The sequence below is a fragment of the Platalea leucorodia genome (assembly GCF_965183815.1).
Source record: "Platalea leucorodia genome assembly, chromosome: 4".
NCBI classification, from domain to species: domain Eukaryota; kingdom Metazoa; phylum Chordata; class Aves; order Pelecaniformes; family Threskiornithidae; genus Platalea; species Platalea leucorodia.
Window position 1 is genome coordinate 24666282 of NC_138826.1, and position 19855 is coordinate 24686136.

Sequence of the window (19855 nt, forward strand, 5' to 3'; positions counted from 1 at the left end):
TCAGGTTACAAGAAAAGTAACAGGAGAAATTCACTGCCACATTACAGGGGTGAAAAAAACCCCAGTCTCCTACCTTGGGTGGGAATTCCTAAGTAGGGTTTCTTACACCTTCCTCTGAAAATGTCAGGACTGGCCACAATCTGGCTGGACTTGACAGGTTAGTGATCTGATCTATATGACAACTGCTACCTTCCTAGGAAAAGTCTGTGTAAGTATTTGTGCTCCTAGGAAAATGTAAATAGGAAGTACTTTCTATTCCTTATATCAAATAAAAGTATCTTTGCTTCTGGAATACTGAGAACTTTGAACTCAGTATGGCTGTAAGGTGCTAGCTGGGAATGAACAAAGAGAAAAGGGAAACAGCCTGGAGATTTTCAGAAAGCTCTAGAGCATTCCATGCATACGGAAACATTTGCAATAGCATTAGCAGTAGTGCCAGATTACCTCTTCTCACTGTAAAAGCTATCTTCTGACCATGGCAACTGCAAGAAAATACATTTCTAAGGTGTCAGCTGCCATCTCTTTAATTTTGCAGGCCACGGGGGCAGTGCTACCTTGTTTCACATGTATTGCCCTGCTTGAAATTCAGCCTACAGAGAGCAGAAGGGGAAACAGTGCAGTAGAAAGAAACAAAACTCCTGTGATTCTCAGTGGGGTGGGAGAGCCATATACTGGATATGGAGGGAAGAAGCACAGTTCTCCATTCTGCAGTACTATCAGCTGCATGGTTAATGCCCTGGAATGCTCCTGTGGTGTCCATACCTTCAAATGTAAAGTGAAAGTAAGCTTAAGAGTATTTAACATGTTTTATTGCAGGCTCAAAACTGACTGTAGGACATTATCACCGTTTTAAATGTAATTCACTTTATGTTTTCATGTACTTTTAAGTTATTTTGTTCTCAGTAAAAAAATAATTTTTTTAATCATAATGACTACTTCTTTCCTTAGGACTCCTTTTTTGTCTCAGCTTGTCCCAGAGTTGAATCTTTCCTAAATGACTCTTTCCAAATGAATGTCATTTTTATCATTGTTGTTGTCTTCTTCTTTTCTACTTTTTTATTTTCTTTTCTTCTTTTTTCTTTTCCTTTCTTTTTTCTTTTCCTTTCTCCCTTCCCTTCCCTTCCCTTCCCTTCCCTTCCCTTCCCTTCCCTTCCCTTCCCTTCCCTTCCCTTCCCTTCCCTTCCCTTCCCTTCTTTCTTTTTTTAAATATATATTGGCAACTTTAGATGTTATCACAGAACAACCAAGCCTGGGTCACTATGGACAGGTGCTGGGCAAGATTCTTTACATAGCTCTTCTGTGACAAGGCACCTCAACCCTTGGCCTCCGGCACCTGTTGTTCTTCTGGTCCTGCATTTAGTAGGGAGTTCTCTCTCTGCTCCCTGCATGTCCACGCTCTGTCTCGTTCTACTCCTGAACCTCCCAAGTTCTTGCCTTTATGCAGCTTCTGCAATTCCAATCCTGGACTGGAGAGGCCCTGAGCAGAATCTAAGCTCTGCAGATTCAGCATATTGGGTTGTTTGTGGGTTAGGTGGGTTTTTTTGTTGTTTGGGTTTTATTTTTTGTTCTAGTTTTATTTGTTCTTTTCATAATATTCTCTTACAGATACAAGCCAAGGTCAGGCCTGGGTTACAACTCTTTCCTTCCCACTTTGTGGGCGATGGACAGAGCAGAATGGCAGCAGCCAGGATGGAGTGTTTACACTTCCTCCTTCCCTCTACAGTGGTGTAGACCATTGCACAGTTCGTATGATCTGTAGGATTCCAATGTAAAGGCCACAGTCTCACACTCATACAGCATCTCTGAGCTTATCTGCTTGTACCCACTATTAAAGGCTGTGTGAAAAAAGTAAACGCAGGCCTCTCACTGCTATAATCAGCATAACTGCTTTGAATTTTTGCACTGTGTCATAGGTCATCTGTGATATTATTATTTCTTAAAAAAATACTTGTGCTCTTTTTGCATTCTTTTTTTTTTTTTTTTTTGAGAAGAGTAATGACACTTGTTTGCTAGTGTGGAATGGGACATAAGTTTTCTTAATTAAAGCCTATCTGCAAATACAAATCCACAAACCCAAAGACCATGTTATCTGTTGTGTTCCCCAGCTGATCAGTGTCGTGGACATAATGATCCCTCTTTCACATTCCATGTAAGAAAGCCTACATGTAACGCCATCTGTTCTTGCACTGGCAGGTTTACTTCCTACCACAACATGTGGCAATTAACATCTATATCTCATCTTGGCATTGGACATTTGACATGCAATCAAAGGGGTCCCCAGACTGGCGGAACCAGGAGCTCTGGAGGCCCTTTCTATAACCACTTGAAAGGTGCTTGCTTTTAGGGTTTGAGCCATGCAAATCCACGAACCATGATTCTCTTTGTACTTCAGGTATTAAACTGATGTTGATCCCGTATTTTACAACTGGACAACTAAAAGGAGAACCAGACTCCAGTGTCCAGTAGTGAAGGTTATACTGTGTTATCCCCAGGATTCTCTCAACTGTAAGATTTGGAAAGCAAGCGTGCCAAGGTGGTACACTTTGTAGCCATCAAGTACCACAACTAGCCTTCAGAAACACATTGCCTGTGCACAGCTTTACCGACAACAGCTAGCCCAGCATAGGCCTTTCCCTGCTGATAGTCACATTTGGAAATACACTTAGTGATATTATTTTTAACTCTTCCTGAAAGCTATAGAAGTACTGGTTTCCTACAGGAGCCGAAGGAAGCTGACCTCCCAAGGGTTTTCTGCTGTGTATGCATGAACTTTATCAACTCAGATGGGGGGGGGGAGGGGGATTTCGTAAAATGTTTTGCTTCAGTTTAAATCCATATTATTCCTCTCCTTTACTATTACTTTGAAATTAAAATATAGAAGGCATGTTTCCTTTGCTAAAAGGAAGTCTATGCTCACTGTCATTTCATGGACAAAATAAAATCTCCTCCCTTCATGAAAGCTCTCAGATACTGAAAGCAGTCCTGTCTGTAGAATGCTTATATGATTTTCCCAAAATAAATTTTCTCCCTGTCTCAGTCCTTTGTTCAGAGTCTGTTTTCTTTACCTCATTTTCATATCTAATTTTTCCCTGGGTTTTTATTGCATTATGTTCTCTCTGCCCGCTCTCCCAGTCTCCAAGAGAAATGCAAACCTAATTAAAGACACATGGAATTTTTAGCCTATGTTAGTTAGAGACAGTTAGAAATTGGAAAGATGATAGGTTTGCATGAAGCCATGGGAGGTTGTTTCCAGGCTTCTTTTTTTTTCTGTTTTCCCTCACATTATTGCTAATTTTAAAATAGGAACAGTGCTGTGTTTATACAATATGTATCTTTGTTGTAACAGAGATGACTCAATTCTAGCAGACGAGAAGCTCAGTCACACAGAACAGAGGAAGTAACAGCTACAGCAGATAACAAGTTACTTTCGTATTGCACATCGTCACCCTGAAGTTTTGTGTTACCCTGACACCAATTTCAGTCCTTCTTTCTTGTTTTGAGGTCTTAGAGCAGAATAATTTTACAGGAACAACATAAAGACACACAGAGTCAGACCATGCATGTCACCTAGCACACTATCCCAGCTCTGACAGTGGTCAACAGTAGATGTCTATGAAAGAGTACAAAAGCAAGAATAAAATAACAACTCCCAAAGTACACATGTCCAGCTGAAAAATCTAAAGCTGAGGATCTTCTTGAGCCAGAAATAGTGTCTCTGTGTTTAATCGACCCTGATGGAATAATCTACTGGGAATTTGTTCAAATAACTTTTGAACATTTTGGACTTTTGAACTTTGTTCCATATGAACTTTTGGAATCAATAACATCTTTTTATGACAATATAGGGAAAACATATCTCTACTGAAGTTGTAAGCACTTAACATTCAGAACCCCTTATTTTGTTATTTACAGCTATGGATAGCACATATTTATCTTCTTAATCTCCAACTAAAGACTGAGCAGTTTAAGCATGTACTGTAAGGAAGAGTCTTTTACATCTTTGCAAACTGGTTTTTTGGACTCCATGATCATGTATAGGGATGGAAGATGAAAAGCAGAACCAAATCAGGCAATAGGGTTTAAGCCTTTTGAGGGGTAAAATACATCTTTCAAACAGCAGCCAAAGCAATGTTGTCTTACAGAATAAAGTACCAAATTTCTGCAGTTAGACAGAAACTTTATCAAAGTTGCAACATTTCCTATTTCGGACAGCTGTGAAAGCTAATGGCGTAACTTAGTAGCACTCCTACTAAATCTTTCACTGATGGCATGTTAGCCGAATCACTATGACTCAACTTTAACATTGCAATCCTAATTTGAGAGACTTGTGACTTGAAATTTAGGAGTCCTTCCCATTACACCTTCCACATGGCATGTTTATTTTGGTGGTAGTGGTAGAGGAAATGTATGAGGGCACACAAGAAGTTGTACAGAACCTGCAGAGAGAAATGTTGATGCTTTTGCCTAATGACATATAAACAATATACTTTCATATATACCACCACAATATACCATCCTAAAGAAACTCAAATTCAATTGTTGTTCAGACAGCAAAGTCAGTTTGAAACACAGTGCAATCAAACCTCTTTCGCTAAGAGAACACATGATACCTCCTTTAGACAGTTTTAAAAGAAAAATAGAATCTTCTAGCTCCACCTTCATCTTAACAGAGTCTCCCAGGACAAGCAGCACCCTCTATCTTCCATAACGATTCTAGCCTGAGCTATTTTTCTAGAAAATTCACAGCTCTTTCACAATAAGTACGGGAAAGCAGCCTACAAATTATTTTCTGTCATAAAAAGCCCACCTCCATAAGAGGGCTTTTCTAATGGCATTTCAACTCATAAGACATTGGCTTCATTTTCCTTGTTTCTAAAAGCCACATTTATCCTCATCCTATCATAAGGTCCTAAACCTTGTCTATAAAGCAGCAAATGAGGGTACCACTTACAAAGTGTTCTGTAAACAGTGACTCACTAGAAACATGAACCACTTTGCAGCCCTCTACTCTGTCAGACTTGCCCTTGCTGGTTTGGCTCCGTACTCCTTTGGCCTGCGGGCCACTGCTTCTCTATGCGCCTGGCTGACATGCAGCTACCACTGGAAGTCAGAGGCCTTGAAAGTCTGCAACAGCCAAATACAAGCTGAATCTACCAGCTAGTAGTTAGAATCTGTTGATCCTCTGCTTTCTTGGGGCTTTTTTTAAAGGTCCTCCCTATGTTAAACGTATATTAAGAGCTCTTGTTAAGCCTTTGAATAAGGATTTGTAGAACGTGGGGGTCTAAATATTGGCGAATTTAGTTCTGTTCAGAGAGTCTGTTCTGGCAGAATTTCAACCAGACCTGGTAGTAAGCCCCACTAATCTTCTCACACACGTTCTTCTCATGAGTCTTCCTGATAAATCGGCAAACCCAACAGATCAGTATTGGCAGAGTATGGATACACATTTGGATTTGGGGTAAGTGCACTATTACATACTGAAAAATGGAATGGAAAAAAATAGCGGCACTTCTGTTGTTCAGGCCCTAGACAGTTAACATTCAACGATGCTTCTTTCTACTATCCCAGTATTTGTATTTCATTCCTTTATTCTGACTAAAGCACTACAGCAGTTACCTTTCTGAACAAATGCCAAGAAGCTCATGTACTCCCAACTATTTTGTCCCTTGCTGTGCTAAGGATGGCTTCCCAGGCTACTACGGCTGCTTCTCTTCTCCCATATTTGGAAGTTGGCCTGCAGTATGGAGATCCCTTGTGGGTTTCTGTTTAAATTCCAGAGTCACTGTTGCACATTACCATTTCCTTCAGCTGATGTAAACCAAATACAGTATGAGTGAAAAATGTGAGTATACGCTTGGCTAAGTGCTTTGCAAGGGAAAACTGTAACGAATGCAGAAAGTTTGTCTCAGGAGAAAATGTTTCACAAACGCAGCGTGCTTTGCACAGTGTGACATTGCTGAGGCTATTGACCCTCATTTGGCAGCAGTTTGCACACACTTTACCACTGTGTACCACATTTAATTGGCAATGTTGACACAGTATGCAAGAGTAAAGAATGACACACTCGCATGGAAAATACTGGTGCCTGGCATCAGGGGCATTTTTCTATACACAGAGCCCAAAACCTAAACGAGAATTTCATTTCACCCCTGAAATTTTAGGGCATCTGCAGCAAACTTAGTAGCCCTTAATTTTGGCTTGTCATCTTCCAGCAGCTCCATGACAGCAGAACCCAAACATCCACTAGTTTAAAAAAAATCAAAAATTTTTATTAATCAAGTGTTATTTTTTGACAGTGGACTGAAGACATGATATCATATGGAACATAATACCTTAAACAGGCATGATTTTAAAATATTTTAGCAGAACTAATAGTTTATAGCCAAGCTCCTTTAGGACAGGGTTATGAACCTCTCATTCCTATCTCTGAATACTCACATGGGTATTCTCACCTGTGTAATGGGGCAAAAATCCAGTCCACTAACACTTGACCCCTACAGGAAAGTAACGCAAAGCACAGGGATCCTCTCTATATGTAAGAGATTCACAATTTAATTCTAAATAGCTATGAATCTAGCTATAGAGGAGACTAAGAGAAAGATGATCATGTTTTCAGTACACTTTAAAAAGATTCTAAAACAAATCTTATGGACATAACATGACGACAGTTTTTTCAAGCCCAGAAGTGTTGCATGGATCAATGTAATTCTGGGTTCTTCCCTTTGCAACAGGACAAAACTCTCACTACTATCCTAATGATCTTTAAACCTATGAGTGGCACAGTGTTGAATACACACTGTCCTTTCTGTGACACCACTGCATTTTTATGAGAAACAGAGAACAAAATGTATACATTCACAGAGCAATCTTACAATGAGTCCTACTGAATTTCCTGCAAGTACAAGGTCCAATTATGTGAAAATAACTGTAGGTTCAGGATCTCAGGGCAGGAAGAAGGAAGTATTTTTGTATTAAGTTAATTTTCTTTCTTTATTGTAATTACTTGAAGCTCCTCTGACATCTGGGACACTAGAATTTTAGTCAAGATGAATCAATGAATATGGCACAGATAAGAAACTCAAAAATATGTCAATGATGTGATTTATTCTGTGGATTTATATCTCTACTGCATATGGAAGGAGTTCATACATATATAGAGAGAAATTTGGTGCTATCTAGCAATTTCTTTTTTAAGTATTGTCTAATTGGGCCATTTAGCACTTGCTGATGGCAGTAAACTCCTATATCTACTAATACAAAGCTACAAATCTTTAGTATGCATGCTAAATAAGATAATTATTTAAGCCATAAAGAATCTATGGAAGAGTTAAAGACCTTCATCATTATCCAGTAAAAAAGCAATTACATACATGCATCTATTCAAAGAGTTCATTATTACTAAATATAGTATTATTTAATCTTAGCCAGTGGCTTTTCCAGAAGTCTTGGCCAGTCCAAAGGCTTTGGCTTTGTGGTGAACTGGAATGTACACAAAACTGCAGAAACCCCTGAGTCTGTTCATTCTGCAGTAGGGATATAAATAATTTATGAGACTCCAAACCAGCAAAACACTTAAAATTTCAGACTACTCTTACACTTACCAATATACACATGCTTTAATACTTCGGTAAATCAATATGAAGAACTACTAGGAAAGGAGTTAATGCATACAAGCACCTAATATTACAGGCAGGAAAAAAAGCCCGCAGCCCTGAAACAGGCACTGATAAACATGTAGCAAAAAAAAAAAAAAAAATCTAAGTATTGCATAGGTCATCTTATAGGCTGATTTGGATACATGGGTCCTTGAAATAGAATTGAACACGATAATATGCAAAAATACTTAATCAAGAACTGACTGAGTATCAAGATGTGTTCTTGTAAGGCAGATAAACAATTTGAAAACTTACGGTAGGCATCTCAGCTGAGGTATCTGTCCATTTCAGTGCAAAGTAAAACAGGGAAGCTTAAACTTCAGCAAGAGTGATTTAAACCAAAACGCACCAATGCAGCAGCTCTGTAAACTGCTTGATCAGAAGAGTCTTACTGCTCCCAAAAAGCATGTTCTTGGAAAAGAATCATGGTGCAGCAAAGGTCATTTAAAGCTGAATGACAGCATCCCCATGAGGGTTAATATTCTTAACTTAGACACATTTAACATCTTCAGTTTATTTGCCTCAATTTCCCATGTGTAGACAAGACCATAAATATTATCCAAAATCACTAGTGGTAAAATGAATGTTTAGACTGTTAAAATGGTCACCTACTGTGAATAAAGCACTTAGATTGCTTACCAGATAGTAATTGATATTGACAAGCTCTGAGCCAGCATAGATATACTCAGAACACAAGTATACATCTCTCATTGCCTAAAATTGTTATTTAAAAGAACACTGCCATAACAAATATGATACTTGGTGGGATATATAGGAATCATTCAATTGTTTCAATTCTTTTTTCTTTTAGTGGAACTCATCTATCCCATCACAGAGTCAAGATCCTGAAAACTACCTGTTGCTTTTTGAAATACCAAAGTCTATAGTAGTTTCATAGTAATGTTGTCACAAGTGTAGACAGACTTTTTGTTTGCATTTACTATGAATAGACTGTAATTTTAACTACACCTACACTATCATACATGCTTTACATATACATGATAATATATTCTCATCTGGAATTCTTCAGAAGAAAAGTAGGAAAATCTGGTTTTTTGAACCTCATTCCTAGTTAGCAATCTCTAGAATAAGCATTAACATATATACTCACATATATATTTAATATGCTCACCTTTCTTTTCTACATGTCTTATGTTCTTAAAAATATTCCATGAGTTGTGTTGTTACAATTGCTGTGATAATCCACAATAAACCACTTAAGAGCGCAGCATAGTTAATAAAATGCTTTGGGTTCAGAGCAGTTCGCACAGTAACTAAGATGAAAAAATAAACTACATTTGCACTCTTGGTTTCGCAGTAAATGCTACACAGCTGTGTAGAACTTCTAGCAAGAAACTCCTTGAAGGAGACAGTGAATTGATAGCAGCATTCTCTGCAGATCTAAACCCCACTATGTTTTAACAGCACAACGTACCTACAGAAGGGCAGCTAGGAACCAAGCAGTGTTGTGTGATGAAACAAAATTCAGATTCAGGAGATGGCTGACAATTGTGTTTTAAATTTTCCAATCCTAATAGGCTGCTCCCATCTAGCTCAGACAGTGACTGATGATGAGTCAGTGTAGAAAAATCCTGTAGTGTTGGTCTTGTTGCAGTTCCTAGAACACGGCCAGCCAAGACCCAGAACTAAACAGAACCTAACCTAGTCTCATGGCAGAAGTCATCTTTGTAACGGCAAGGCACATTGACAGACTATTATGGTCAAGTTACACTGTCATACCTCCTTACTAATCTGCTCTTTCTTTCCCCTAGGTTGTCATCTCTTAGGTGTGAAATGTATTCTTTCTGTGCCAGTCACCTACACACTAGAGCTATCAATATAGAAATACCATTCTACAAGAAACCCATGACAAACTTGAAATTCGCATTTAAGGCAGACATTACACAAAAAAGGAAAAAAAAGAAGTATCTTTTTTATTTTTAACAGATTCCTTTAATCATCCAGTGCTTGCTCCAAAGTTAATGGCTTGATAAGAGGGAAGTGTGGAATGCATTGACCTTACAGGCTACATCCACTGATCAACAGTAGCCTCCAATCCTCCAGAAGCTGATAAAAAGAGACTTTAATCCTTAAATTTTGACACATGTTTAAATCTTCATAGGATCAAGACAGTAATGCAATCCAGTTTATGCAACATACGAATATGGCGTTTCTGTAAACTTGCTCAGGCAGCTAACTGGGTGTTAATTAAAGAAGTTAGAAGTTGATACAGTCAAGGAACAACATCAGGTCATTCCAGGGAAAAGTGCATTTGCCTAGAAAACCTAATCCTTCTCTGCTGTTGTACTTAATACTGAAAATAACTACTGTAAAATGCAGGTTAGTGCTTAGAGCTAACCAGACACATGCAGTTCAATGAATATTACTACTAGCAAAACACCTTACAATTACAGACAACTGCGAGTTCATGAAGCTCTTTGAAAATAGTTCTGTTCCACTGCTCCCACCACTTGCAGCTGCAGTGCCATGTACGCTGACCGCCAGATACAAAACTCCCCGAAAGATACTGTGGAAGAGGCTGCATTGCAGCTACATTGTTTGTAAGCACACAGTGTTCTCTCTTTTTCTACCGAAGTCTATTACTTCTGTACTCATACTTCAGTAGAAGTAAAGAGAGGATTTCTTTGCTTCATGAAAAGACTTCATTATGTGTGAGAAAAGGAGAATCTGATCATCTGCGACAGAGAGACACTATGGCCCTAAAGTCAATGGAGATTTTTGTAAGCAGAAGAGTGAAGTTCTGACATGAAGTTCTTTGCAGAACTGGGTTTAATTGGACTCACCTGAGTTCTTCTGAAATAGTAAAAGACATGGAAAGAGTGCCTTAAAAGATAATCCTTTCATTTTAACCACCGTAACTTATTTGAGATGCTAGTCACCACTGTAGTGCTAATAATAGACACCGCTTCTTAACAATACTAAAATTCTGAGTGTGTGGAAAGGAAAGGAGGTTCAGCATCTCTTTCTTATCAGTGGGGAATCCATTGTTGCACGTGTAATACCATATTGGAAGAGGACAAAAGAATTCATACATTTCTACCTTGGGCTCAATAAATGGAAAATATTGTGATCAAATCTATCATTACTTTCTAACCATCTGTTAGGACCTGGGGAGTTAATGAAACTGTATAAACTGGAGAAGCAATCTCACAGTAGCAGCACAATTAATGTATAATTACAGACTGAATACTGCAAAGGGCAAAAGAAACTGATTTTTTAAAAAAAGTACCTGCTGCAAAGCTGTTATTCATATGACATCAATGCGACAGATCTGAATACTGCAAAAGAAGGAAACAGAAAACACGGTAAAGGTGGTACTTAGAAAAAAAAAAAAAAAAAAAACAAAAAGAGCAGCGCTTCATGTATTGCTGTTAACTGCATGGAATTTTGCTGGATGTGGCTTCACGAATTAAGTAGCCACAGCAATACCAGGCAGAGAGTTTCAGTGATGGACCTGCAGTACAGTCACATAGTACAGACAATAAAAATGGATTTTTGCATCGGCAAAAATTATACCAATATAACCCCAAAAAGTGAAACAAACTCTTAATACTAACACACCCCCAAATACAAACACACATATTTTGACCCTGTCGATGAGTAAAGTTTCAGAAGGCTACCAAAAAAGTCTATCTGTTCTATATTTTATTTTGCCTGTAGTAACTGAACCTATTAGAGCCAAGACAGCCTTTTATATGATCAGATAACATTTTTTTCTTTAAAACATATGCATGCACATGCATATTTCAGCCAGAACTCAGTATACAAGATCCCAGACTTAAAGCAATTATTTTTAATCAGAGAAATTAGCTTATGTGCAAGTCCCGCAAATGACGAAATACGTGGTTTATTAGGTTTGGATAGTTCTACAAAACAGAATTTAGCAGATTATTAGTTCATAACATGGACTAATTGCTTTTTGTAATTCCCAGCTGCTGCACATTACTATCCAGAAGGATTTTTATGTGTGTTCATTATTACTGATCTACAGTATGCTAAAGAGGCACTGCTGGGAATGCATATACTAGAAATTATAGGTACAATACTATATATCCAATAGCTAACAACATAAAATACTCTTACGGTGCATAGTTCAAGTGACTTAATAAACTCATTACTGATGAGAGGCTGATATTTTAAGTGTTTTGAATGCCAATAATGTAATTTGATTATCTGTTATTGAGCCTACAGGTATACCTCCTTCCAAACAAAATTGGATTGTACAACATGGAAATTAGTCGTCTGACTTCTGCCATTGCGTATTCAATAAATACACACACGTAAACACAGTTCCCAGCATACTAAAAGAAAACAGAACAACAAAAAAAGAAATTCAGAGCTAAAGATGTTGCTAAGACTTCTAACCCAGCACAAAATCTGTTTTTCTTGGCTCTTTAGGCCTATGACTTCGAACTATCCCTGTAACTCCAACAATGGCAACTCCGGTGCTGCAAGTACAGATCCTTGTGCACACCAGAAGCCTTACCGATTCAATTGCTCTTTCGAGATGTCCCTGTGTTTGCTGGTAGGACCGGCCGCGTTCAAACACTGCACAGAAAGCATACTGTTTGCTCTGAAACATTTAGGAGTGAAAGCTAGTCTGACAGGAATATTGATTTAGAGCTTAAAATAGCAGCACCAGGACAAAAAGAAAAATACCTAAGAGCCAGTAATAATTTTCCAAATCTAATTCTGTGCTCGCGTTATCAAGGAAAGGAAGAAGCACAGGCCGCAGCCCCGTAACCCCTTACGCACATGCTTTATTACCACGAGTACTGCCAGCGTCCCAAGGAACACCGCACGGGCAGCACCGGGGAGCAGGCAACGTAGCGCTCTGTATGAGCTCACACCTTAAGCTGTGCTAAGACCGGCGGCGGTATTCGCAGGCCTCAGGACAGCGGCCTCGCCAATAACAACGCTGCAAGGTGGCGGGGAGCGGGCCGCCGACCGGCGGCGGCGGGCGGGCAGCCGGGGAAGGCAGGCAGGCCGCCCCCCGCTTCGCTGCCGTGCTCCAACATTAGCGCTACGGGAAAGGGCGAATTTATGTCACTCTCGGGCTAGGGTTTGCATTCTTTCCCCAAAAACCACGTCGCTCACCTAAGTGTATTTAAACGAGCTCCCGCGCCCGTGCCGCTGTTATCACCAGAGATTATACGGTAAAAACCGTAAGCCGCGATTCACTCTCCCCCTACTTGGCTCTGCCGGCTCGGCCCGCAGGGCCACCGCCCGGCACTGCCTCCGGGCAGCGGGCCGCCTAACAGCTCTCCCGACGGCGCGCTGCCGCGCCGCGTCCCCTCAGCCTCAGCGGAGCAGCCGGCGGGGAGGCGGGAACACCCCTCCCCGCCCCCCTCAGGCGGGGCGCGGGCGGAAAGCGGCCCCCGCCGCCTCCCGCCACTTCTCCTCAGGGGGGGCGGAAGCGGTTGGGACCGCGCCCGGGGCGGGCCGGCCGCGGGCGCTGTGCGGAGCGGGCTGTGGGGAGAGCGCCCGCCCGTGCGCGGAGGGAAACGGGTCGCGGCAGCGCGGTGAGCGGCGCTCCCCGCGGGAAGCCTCTCGAAACAGCGGCGGCGGGGGGCGGGAAGCGGGCGAGGGGCGCCACCTCCCCTCGGCCGCCCCCTTCCCAGTCACGCCCAGCCACACGCACCCCGCCGGGCGATCCCGCCTCAGCCCAAAGGAGCAAACTTCTGGCGCCGGAGGGGCGGGGCGCAGGAATGCCAGCGCCGCCGCCCGCCCCGTCCCCCGGCCGCTATCCCGGCACCCCGGCTTTAATCCTCTCCTTATATGGACACCAGAATGTCTGACGTCATCCCAACGCTGGGAAACCAGCGCCCGCGCAACCAAGCTTGGTTGGGAAAGCGGGTGGTGCGGGAAAGCGGGGGGGCAGGGGGGAGGGAGGCTCTGGAATGTTGATGGACGTGGCATTGCGCCACTGGGAGCGGCGGTCCCGGCTCGGCCATTGGGCGAGGGCGGCCGAGGGGGCGGGGAGCCGTGGGAGGGGTAGGTTGTGGTGGTTGAAAAGCCGCCGCCTGGCTGAGGAGCGGTGCCAGTGCGGGGTAGGTGTTGCCGGGGGGAGGCAGGCGGGCAGCGAGTTCGAGTCCCGCCTCCGCGAGCCTGAACCGGGAGCCGCTTCTCCGGGCTGCGGCAATCCGCTGAGGGGTGAGGGCAGGTCCGGGCGGTCGTTTGTTTTTCTCTCCTTCCCCGTTTTCCTCCTCGGGCGGAGGCCGCGGCTTTCTCTGTGGGGCGCCGGCCCGCAGGGACAGAGTTTGCCAGGAGTTTGTGCGGACTTCGGGCCCCGGCCCCCCCGCCCCGCCGCCGCCATGCCCGTCTTCCACACGCGCACCATCGAGAGCATCCTGGAGCCGGTGGCCCAGCAGATCTCCCACCTGGTCATCATGCACGAGGAGGGGGAGGTGGACGGCAAGGCCATTCCCGACCTCACCGCCCCCGTGTCTGCCGTGCAGGCCGCTGTCAGCAACCTGGTGCGGGTGAGTAGCGGCGGCCCGCCCGCCTCCTCCGCTCCTCCTCACGGGAGCAACTTTGGCCGCCGCGGCCAACTTCGGGGTCCCGCGGAGCCCGCCCGCCCCGGCCTGTCGCGGAGGGGTGCGGCCCCCCCCGCACCGGCCGTTGGCCGCCCGAGCGGCGCCCCGTAACGGGGGCTTCCCCGGTGGTGCCCGGTAGCGGTGGCCGCGGCTGGGGCCGGGAAGGGGTTAAGCTGGGAGGTTTTCTGGACCTCTGCGGCTCCTGTCTGGAAGCCGCCGTCGGCTGTTCCCGCCCCGGCCGGCGAAGGAGCTCGGCGAGCCGTGCTGCAGGGCAACGAGTTGTCCGGAACCGCGCGTTGTTCGCCGTCCCTGTGCCCGGCGCAGCCTGCCTTTTCCCCACCGGAGGGACAGCATCGCGGTGAAGCGCAGTAAAGTGCCGTTTACACCGTCCTACCCGCTCAGTGCGGAGTGCACCCTGCAGCGTCTGACAGATGTCTCTGATACGCTGTGTGGTTTTTTGCTGTCTTGGAAACTCCTGTTTTAAGTGTATGCACTATAAAAGGCAAAACACTTACTTGGTGTGATCCTGTCCTAGAAAAAAAAAAAAACACCTAAACCTCCCAGGCATTTGATAGTGATTTTTATATTGGTGAAGGCTGGTGGTTCCTTATCAATCAGCGCAGGAGTCGAGAGGGGACAGACCTGTGGTTTCTAGGCAAAGTTCGGAGCTGTAGTTTGTTCTGTTTGTTACTTAGCCTCTAGTGTGAGTTACTGGTTGCTTGCGGGAAGCTAAAGGTGGCTGAAAATCTGCTTGAATCTCTCGACTTCTTGAAGACAGCTATACATACCATGTCACTTGAAGATCCGAGTATCTGCAATATGGACATTTCAGTCTGAGAAGTGCAAATGACTAATAACATTTGAAATGTTTTAGTTGTATCAGTTCTTTTTATAACCAACTGCATCAAAAGAATAGCAAACTGTGCAGCGCTTTCTGTATCAAACAAGACATCTCTGCCATGCAAATGTTGCATGCTCCTCTATTTAGTTAAGAATTACCTGGTAATACTTAACTTGCACTTCTGTTAACTTCACTTACAGATACTCTGAGTTCATTTTCAAATGTCAGATGTTACTTGCTCACTTTGAATCCTGTAAAATTCTTGTGATATCCCTTGCCAGCAAACTTACCTTAAAATGAAATAGCTACATACAGTTAAAACTTTGTGTCACTGTTAACTGATGTAGTAATCTACTGAAATCATGAGGTTTGTGAGTATAAGAAGTTGTCAAGATGACTAATGTACATGATGTGTTTTTCAGATTTCGGCCTGTAGTACTAGCTACTGCTAGAATAACTTGCCACTTTGAGGTTTTGCAGTTTACTACACTGTAACTACAATTCTTGGTCCCCGTGACTCCATGCATTTTACGGGAGGTACTGTATGGAATACTTGTACTTCTTGCTGACTTTAGCTGAAACCCTTGTTTTTATGGAGGACAACTGGTCTGCAGCAATGAACTGATGTAATAGGTATATTGGCTGTAAGGGTGTGAAGCCTGAGTGTGTGAAATACTTTTCCTTGAAAGGAAGACTTTACAATAATGCTTTGCCTCTCTGAGCTTAGCCTGTATCACTGGGTTGTGTGACTATTCCCCCCCGCCTTCTCAAAAGAAACCTGATCTGATAAAGTAGTATTTATTAGAGAGATGCAGAAATAGAATTAGTTTCTTTCTGCAACTTGCTAATGCCTGCTCTTCTTTCTTTTTGTACTGTTTTGGAAGCCTCTGTTTTTTTTTCTTTCTTGCCTGCTAGCTAGATAAAAGGAAAGACTGTTGGATTATTTTTCACAATGAGCAAATGGAAGTGGTGTAACCTGAGGTGGTACTTACAGGGAAGGTGCCCTGATCTGGTAGAATACAGCCTTGACTACATAAGGAAAAATACAGAATTAGAGTTCTGTTTCGTATCAGGAGCTGTGTTTTCAGTGCATTGTTCTGAAGTGTAAAGGTGATTTGTGAAACTGCAGTTTCACAGGAGCAGGAATAATTGTGCAGACAGGTTATCTAATTGCAAGCCTTCTGGTGGCTTCACAGGTGACAGCAAAGATGGAATTGTCAGTATAACCAAGACAGTAATGTAGCTGCTAGCCCTTTGTGTTGCCTCCTGTCTGCTCAGGGTTCTTCGTGTAACATGAGTATCACAAAGTGTACATGATGGTAAGTACTGACCAGCAGAGAAGTTTTTCAGTCACACTTGTCACACAGCAGCACTAGTCTCTGGCTCCCCAGCCTATAGTAAGGACACCACAGTTTGGAACGTGCAATATTTAATTCATGTAACTGCATCTGTAAATAACTGCTGGTAGCAGTGTTTGAAGTGCTGAGACCCATTCTTGTGCAAGGCCTAAGAGACGTGCTGTGTGGGGAAATGGGCTAGGAAATGTGAAAAGGGCTATGAGGAAGGAGCCACATGCAGTAACTCCAAAGAAGTTTATTTTATTGACGTTCCTGAGATGGAGTTAACACAATACACTATATCCAAGACGGAACAGAGGTTGATAGATATGAGAGTCTTAAATTAAGACTATTAGATGAGCTAAAAGGGAGCCCTTCTCCTAGATAACTTGACTACAGACTTCTGTGTGAGAACTTTTCCGTCAGTTTGCCATTCAGCATGCATTTCTGTATTTTCTGTCAGAAATGGATGTGCTGTATTTTAAGGTTTGCCAGAAGCCACCTTAAGTTTAAGGGTTTTTTTTTAATGTAAAGTTTGCACACCCAAGAAGACCTACTGGAGGGATGCTTCTGTGTCAAACCTAATTGTAAAGTAATCCTAGGTAAGAGGTAGTTCGAGTCATTGTTGAAGTTAACGACATAACTAAATCTTTACCAAGTTTGTCTCTTTCTCATGGTAAATACCAAAGACTGGGTATTCTGCATTAGTTCCCAATATGTGACAGTTTGATTCTGTTGTGTCTTGAATATTCTGTTAGGGGATACCTTTTGCAGAACAATACTCAAATTATTTTGAAGTAATTTGATGAAATTTCTTAACTGTGAGATAAGGTACATGTTGCCCATTCAAAAATTTTGCATGTAGAGGTAAGCGGCAGAAACTTTTCCACAAAAATAACCTTTGACTGGAGCCAAGAATTTGAGGGAGAGGCTTCAGATTAATATCACAAGATTAATAATGTACTAAGTCAGTCCTTTTTTTTAACTGAAGATCTTAATGTTTTTGTTGGCTGATACTTGGAGTGGATGTGTGCCTCCTATGGGAGGGTTGGGGTTTCGTTTGGTATTTCTTGTAGCTAAAGATGTAGCACTGTAAGACAACAGAATTGGTAGCGGGGGGAATAGTCAAGCCCAATAGGCAGGGAATAATTTGGAGCTTGCTAAATATACTATTAGTTTAGTGGGCAGTGAAATGAAATTCTGAATTCTAACTGGTGAAACTTCACTGGGAGGAAATGAACCATATGGTGGTTTTCTAATTTTGTTTAATAAAACATTCATCAAACTTTTAGCCTATTTTTAAAAAGAGGGATTTCTATCAAAGATGACTAATGATGACACAGAAAAATTAAACCTATCACAAACATTATGTTAAATAACTTCATTTCATGGAGGAGAAAAATCTCTACTTTCCAGTAGTGAATTTACAAGCAATTATGTTCAGACTAATGTTATATTACTGCCAACCAGAGAAAGGAAATTCTACACTGATGTTTTAAACTCCATTCACTTAATGCCTTGTATGGATTCTGTCTTTCTGTCAGCACAGGCATAGCCCACTCTTGTCACTTCTCTCCACTGTTTAGAACAGAACTGCTTCAGAAGAGTGTTGCTGCTTCCCTGCGAGGTACCAACAGTAACATGGGTGAAACTGCTGAGTTTGACAGGGGAGTGGTTCTGTGGATGAGAATTAAGGTAATAGAGGGGACCCTGAGAAGGGACTTAAGAAGTAAGCAGGAGCAGGATCAGCGACTCAAGGAGGAGATGTTGGCTTTTCAGAGGCTGGGTTGTTGAACCAGGTCAATGCTCTGAAAGATCTGATCTGCTTTACCTGAGACCAGATGCCTGACCATTACCTGTTTTTTCTGTCCTTCATTTTGACTGAGCTTGAGCCATCTGAGGAAAGGGATGCTGGTGTGAAATGCTCATAATGAAAGATTTAAGACATTTATGGTCACAAATGAAGTGGCTGAGATCTTTCAGAACAGAGATCTGCTCTGAAAGGCCAGCACTTGTCTAGGTGATAATGCAGCTTCTGGCTTTCCATCTTCCATGCTACAGGTGCTGTCCTTTTGTATTTGAATCTGTATGTTTCGTTAAGTGTCTACATGCATCCAATTTCTATTGCATTATTTTTTTATGGGGGAAAAATTGCTTTACTCTCTATTAAATTGTTAACTGTCACATTTCTCAGGAATGTATTCTTGGTCGATGCTGTGATACACCTTTATTTACTTACTGAGATTTGGAGGCTTATGAAACAACACTGACATCTTTCTGTATCTCAGTCACTAACCACAACTAGCAGCTCAGGCTAATCATCAGTAAGGGTCTCTTAGCTTATAAATAGCCTGTCTTATAGTCATGGTTTATCAGATGTTTCCTTTAAGTAGAGCAGGGCCAAGCACTATTTTTAAAAGTAAATAAATGCAGTCTAGAGTAAGATTAAGCTTAACTGGAGATTGTATTTGATGAGAACAACACCCTATAGCACTGGGTTAAACAGTCATTCGTGTCAGAGGTTTTTGTCACTTCCTACAGTTGTGAGGTCAGTCTCTTTACCACCAGCTGAAGTCCACCCCATCTAAGCACAACTAAAACCACACAGATTACCCTGAAAACAGGTGAAATTCTATACCAGTACTTAGGCAGTGACATAAAGTTTAAAACAAATAAACAAAAAACCCCCTTAACTGTGGGGGAGCTGCATTTAGTGTAGCTGTAGCAGCTGTCCTATCTCATCCTAGTGGATGAAGAAGTAGTTATCACCTGAAGCAATCAGCATGTTCTGGGTGCATATCCATGGGCCTCTGTCAAGCAAGAAGTCGCCGGGCCATGCAGAAAGATCTGTGCATTTTCCCTGGACAGGCTGTGAATTGCCTACCAACACCTGCAAACCACCAGCTTGAAAATCACCTATATAAATAAACTTGTGAAAAATGCAGCCTGCTTTGAAATCTTTGTCATGATTGCAGCAGTGAAAGTGAAATACATGGCTAAACACTTAGAATGAGGAGAAATGGTCCGACTGTTGTGGAGAGTGGATGGTAAAACAGGTTCCTCATCCCGAAGTTTTCTTCTGGCATAGCTGACTTGCCTGTCTCTCAGGGCACACAAAAGAGGAGTGAGCTGTTGAGGACAGCTTAGTGTTTCTCTCTTTTGAGAGAAAAATTAGCTTGCAATATTGAAATATTTATATATCTTGGAAAAGGATGGAGAAGAAAGGAAAAAAGTAAGTTTTTTCCTTGCAGTATTTTCTGCACAGCAGAAAAGATGGCTTTGAAAGCATTTTAGTAACTTTCCAAATTTTTTCTTTGTTTGTAACTTTGTCATGGGATGCGTATACCTCTGTGCCTCCCCATCTCCAGTTTATTGTATCAGAATATCGTTAAGCTGAAAGAAATGGGTTGTGACAGCAGCTCATCTGAACTCTACAGAACTTGAAAACTTTGTGCCAAGTGAATG

At 42.3% G+C, this 19855-nt stretch overlaps 1 protein-coding gene across 2 annotated transcripts in view; it reads left to right on the forward strand.

Moving 5' to 3' along the window:
- Positions 1-13725: 13725 nt before the first annotated feature.
- VCL (vinculin) overlaps positions 13726-19855 on the forward strand; it is a 64058-nt gene continuing 57928 nt past the window's right edge. For both annotated transcript variants that reach the window (XM_082309350.1, XM_082309348.1), the window contains exon 1: positions 13726-14158. In XM_082309350.1, the coding sequence (XP_082165476.1) occupies positions 13991-14158 (168 nt within the window). In that variant the 5' untranslated portion in view covers positions 13726-13990. The remainder of the gene's footprint in view (positions 14159-19855) is intronic.